At 49.8% G+C, this 4806-nt stretch overlaps 1 protein-coding gene across 1 annotated transcript in view; it reads right to left on the reverse strand.

The window, feature by feature from the left end:
• Positions 1-585: 585 nt before the first annotated feature.
• Positions 586-4806, reverse strand: part of LOC105551355 (PRAME family member 5-like) — a 7343-nt gene continuing 3122 nt past the window's right edge. The window contains exons 2-4 of the mRNA XM_011996557.1: positions 3861-4169; positions 2889-3467; positions 586-1147 (exon numbers count right to left, since the gene is read on the reverse strand). Coding sequence (XP_011851947.1) covers positions 586-1147; positions 2889-3467; positions 3861-4147 — 1428 coding nt within the window. The 5' untranslated portion in view covers positions 4148-4169. The remainder of the gene's footprint in view (positions 1148-2888; positions 3468-3860; positions 4170-4806) is intronic.

Genomic DNA, 4806 nt, shown 5'->3' on the forward strand with positions numbered 1-4806 from the left:
GAGGTTGCAGTGAGCCGAGATGTTGCTATTGCGCTCCACATTACAGCCTGGGCAACAAGAGTGAAACTCTGTCTCAAAAATAAGAAAGGGAGGAAATTGATTAACATAACCAAATTTCATGTAAATGCCTTGATTTTCTTGGGTTGCATCTTATTGATTGGACAACCTAGTCCCCCCCTCACTTTTTTTTTGCATCAATAACTGAAGATTCCTGAGGCTTGAACTGGAAAGCAGGTTACTTGATAATAGAGGGCACCAGACAGCTTCCATTTAGTTTCCCTTTATTTCTGACTGTTTCTCTATAACCATCCATGGAAGGGGAACTCCCTCATGTATTCTCAAACCTGAATTCCACTCTAGACATTCCCATTCCCATTTTTGACTCTATAGGACACAGGTCCCCAAAGTCCCATTGAATCCATGTCAACATTTCCCCCAAGTCCGGCCCCTGCTTGATCACCTTTCCTTTCCCACTTCAGAGCTGGTGTCTGAAATGGTGGTTTCTGTGCTCACATTAGGATGTATGTAAGACCTAGGTTTTAGTTTCCAAGTGTCCAGAAGAAAGCCACCCAAATAGGCAGGTGTTCAACAGCAGCATTGATCTATGTTCAGGCCATAAAATGTCCTGTTGCCACAGTCAGGGCAGTAGTCAGTACAGAACAAGATCCTCTTGGGGTGCCTTAAGTCCCTCACTCTCCCCATCAGCTCAGCCCCAAGTTGGGCAAATCTGCTCCGGCAGAGAGTACCATCAGCATCATAACTGTCCCGCGGGGCAGGATACAGCTCCAGGCATAAGTTGTTGAGTCTGATTGTGTGGCACAGCAGGTTCTCCAGGGTGGCCATGGAGATGGGATTTCCACAGAAGCTGAAGGTGGTGAGCTCAAAGCAGCGGCTCAGGGCAGGCAGGATGGTGCTGACTTGGGAGTCTACGATGCCACAGTCATCTAAGTCCAGGTACTCAAGGGTGGCTGCAACTTTTTCTAGCAGAACTTGGAGAGGCACAAGACTGACATTGGCTAGTCTGACGCCCCTCAGATCCAGGGTCTTTAGTTGACTGACACTCAGGCACTGGGACAGATGCCTCAAGTCTGATTCCAAAAGCACACAGTTAGTTATTGCGAGGATCTTTAACGGGGTCTTCAGACAGCTGGGGAGACAGAACAAGAAGTTAGTTCTGGGGAATTGTAGGGGTGAGTTGAGGGTAGTGGGGAAGGAATGTCAAGGTGAAGGGAAAAGACTATTTTGCCCAAGCCCAGGGTCATTCTGATTGTCTGGTCAACACTTAGGACGCTGCGTGATGAAGAGCTTTGCCACTGAGGTCAATTCCATTTTAGGCCCAGCACAGTAACTTACACCTATAATCTCAGAACTTTGGGAGGCTGAGACTGGTGGATTACTTGAGGTCAGGAGTTTGAGACCAGCCTGGCGATCATGCCATAACACTGTCTCTACTAAATATGCAAAAATTAGCTATGTGTGGTGGTGGGCACCTGCAATTCCAGCTACTTGGGAGGCTGAGGCAGGAGAATTGCTTGAACCCAGGAGATGGAGGTTACAGTGAGCAGACATCTGCCACTACACTCCAGCCTGGGTGACAGAGCGAGACTCTATATCAAAAAAATAAAAATAGAAAGATCCATTTGAGGCTGAGTCGTTTCACCATCATTTATAGGACTGGATCAAGTTCACAGAATCCCTAAAGCTCCCTTTCCTCGTCTGTCAGGCAGAAAACCACATCTCTGGGCCACACGAGCCCAGTGGAGACACAGGCAGAAGGGACAAACCCAGACTGGATCCTGCAACATCAGCTGGGGTGGGCAGGCTGCACACGTCCCTGACATGCCTGTATCATCAGCAAACCATCTATCACTTTCACCACTCTTTCTGCCTGCTCCCTGACCCTCTGTTTCAGAATCATGCATTTCCTAGGTAATTAATTTAACTGGAGCTCAAACCAACCCATTACGACAGGGAATTAGAGATGGGATCGTTCGTGTTCACCAAGCGGTGGGGCACAAAGCTTATATTCTGAAATGTGCGGGTTTGCTGAGCATCCCCCTCTTCGGTGCCCACTTCGCTTCCCCACTTCCCATCATCTTCCTAAAAATTATCTTGTTGACTGGGCGCGGTGGCTCAAGCCTATAATCCCAGTACTTTGGGAGGCTGAGGCGGGTGGATCACCCGAGGTCAAGAGTTTGAGAATAGTCTGGCCAACATGGTGAAACCCTGTCTCTACTTAAAATATAAAAATTAGCCAGGTGTGGTGGCCCACGCTTGTAATCCCAGGTACTCGGGAGGCTGAGGCAGGAGAATCGCTTGAACCCGGGAGGCGGAGGTTGCAGGGAGCTGAGAGGTCACAGCTGCACTCTAGCCTGGACAATTAAAGTGAAACTCCTTCTCAAAGAAAAAAAAATTATCTTGTTTGTTTTTATTTTTTACTTATTCATTCCTAACAGGGGTCTTGCTATGTTACCCAGACTGGTCTTAAACTCCTAGGCTCAAGTTATCCTCTTGCCTCAGACTCCCAAAGTGCTAGGATTACAGGCATGAGCCACCATTCCTGGCCTATTTTTCATCATCTTAACTTAGACACATCCTTGGGAAGAATTCAGAAAGGCACCCTCACTTGATCTGAACCCTCCAGTAGCTGGCTTCCTAGCATGGCTGCCTCTCTAGAGCATCTACCCCAGCTGATGTCTCTGCCTCTATTGGGATGGTTGCGTGATACCCATTCAGGACAGAGCCACCAACGGGACAATACGTGGACATTCTAGTGTCCCCTTCACTGTTACATCCTCATGGGCTGGCTCACAGTAGATGCCCACTAGCGTTTACTGTAACATAGGCTCTGCTGTGGTCTGCAGAGAAAGCTCACCCCCCTCGCTCACCTGAGCAGCTGGTCCAGGTGGCCTGCGAGGAAAGAAACAGAGTTCATATAAAGCTTTTGGAGGTAGTGCAGCTTGAGGAACTGAGAGGTGAACTGGGTAACAAACTCCTTCTGCTTTGTGGAAACGTAGTGAGAGACGTCCACGTGGGAGAGATCGAGCTTCTGAAGATTCCTCATCTGGCCCAGGTAAGGGGTAAACTGTGTCAGGATGGGCAGTATCCAACTGCAATTCACTTCCACCTCCTGGATACAGTCCAGGTTCACCATTTTCAGGATGTTTCTGATATTGTGGAAGGGCATTCCCAAAATTCTCAGCTTCTTACAGCACAGGTGTAGTAAATCTTCCCTCTGCTTGACCCACAGAAGGAGGCAGGTGAGGTATTCATCCAGAGTCCTGGTCTGGAGCCAAAGGTCTATGAACACAGCGAAGGGCTGCTGTTCTCTCATGCTTAGACAATCCTGCACTGGTTTTCTGTTCCTCATGGCATTGGGGAAGCACCCATGGGCCATGGATTCAGACCAAACCATCCAGAAGTTGTCACTGACATCCTGTAAATCCAGCACTTGAAGCTTCCACCGCCTGTGGGAAAATAGAGGCGAGACTGAGAATTTAAGGACTTGTACTTGGAGTACAAGTTCACCATGTTGGGACAGGTTGGTCTCAAACTCCTGACCCTACTTGATATGCCTGCCTTGGCCTCCCAAAGTGCTGGGATTACATTGTGAGCCACCGTGCCTGGCCCAGTTCTCATTTTTCGTGGTGCCTTTCAGTGCCACTAGAGGAGAGGTTCCTGTTACCTCCATGGACGCTGGGTGGTGAGCAGTCCTTTCCCTGAGAAGCTGCGGAATGGCCAAGGCCTCTGAGCTTTCTCACCAGCGCCATCCCTTCTTGGGCCTCCCCACTTCTCATGACCCATCTGGTCCTTCTCTGGTCACCTGGGCCCTCCCCACCAGCCCACATGGGCCACCTCACCTGAGACGAACCCCCTGGGTAACCAGTGCATCAAGCCCATCAAGCACAGCTTGGAAGGTTTCCAGACAACCCATCTTTATCAGAGGCCTCAGAGGGAGGCGGCGGAAGGGCCAGGCCTGCACCATCAGCTTCAGGGCCTCACAGCGTCTCCCGCTGAAGGCCTCCATGAACAGAGGGGGAAAAAGTTCCGTGGGCAGCTCCTCCAGGGTGGACATGGTCAAGGCCTGGTCCCTCAGCAGGCTCCACCCCGCCAGCTCCAGAAGTCTGGGTGGAGTCCGGATGCTCATCTTCACCAATCTGCAAGGAAAAGTTCCACAGGACAAGTCCAGAGAAAAGGCATCACTCTCAGGCCAAGCCCCTGCAATCTCATCTTCTCCCGGGGCCAAAGTCACCGCTCTGGCGAGGGTGAAAGAGTCCTCAGTTTACTCCAATTCTACTCTGTAGTCAGCGGCCACAAAGCCAGCATTCTGCCTCTGCTGCATCAGCATGAGCGTCTCCCAAGCAGTGACGAGGCAGGACCCGCACTAGCCCTTCCTCTCTATCCAGTGCTCCAGCCAGTGACTAGTGAGCATGGAGGAGCCTGAAAACTAACCCCTCCCACCTTTGGGGGAAATTTCTAATTACTCTAGATTCTAAAACATTGGGAATGGGAGTGTCACAAGCCTACATTACTACATTCCCAGTTCCTATAAATAAGCTGGTTGGGAACATTCATGGGGCACCCCTAGAACGGGTTCTGTTTGTTCTCTTTTCATTATTTAAGTTTTCTTTCTCTTTCTCTCTTTCTTTTTTCCTTTTTTCCCTCTCTCCCTCCCTTCTTTGTTTTTTCCCTCTCTTCTTTCTTCCCTCCCTCCCTCCCTCCTTCCTTCCTTCCTTCCTTCCTTCCTTCCTTCCTTCCTTCCTTCCTTCCTTCCTTCCTTCCTTCCTTCCTTTCTTTCTTTCTTTC

Source organism: Mandrillus leucophaeus, unplaced genomic scaffold, assembly GCF_000951045.1.
Source record: "Mandrillus leucophaeus isolate KB7577 unplaced genomic scaffold, Mleu.le_1.0 Scaffold52, whole genome shotgun sequence".
Taxonomy (NCBI): domain Eukaryota; kingdom Metazoa; phylum Chordata; class Mammalia; order Primates; family Cercopithecidae; genus Mandrillus; species Mandrillus leucophaeus.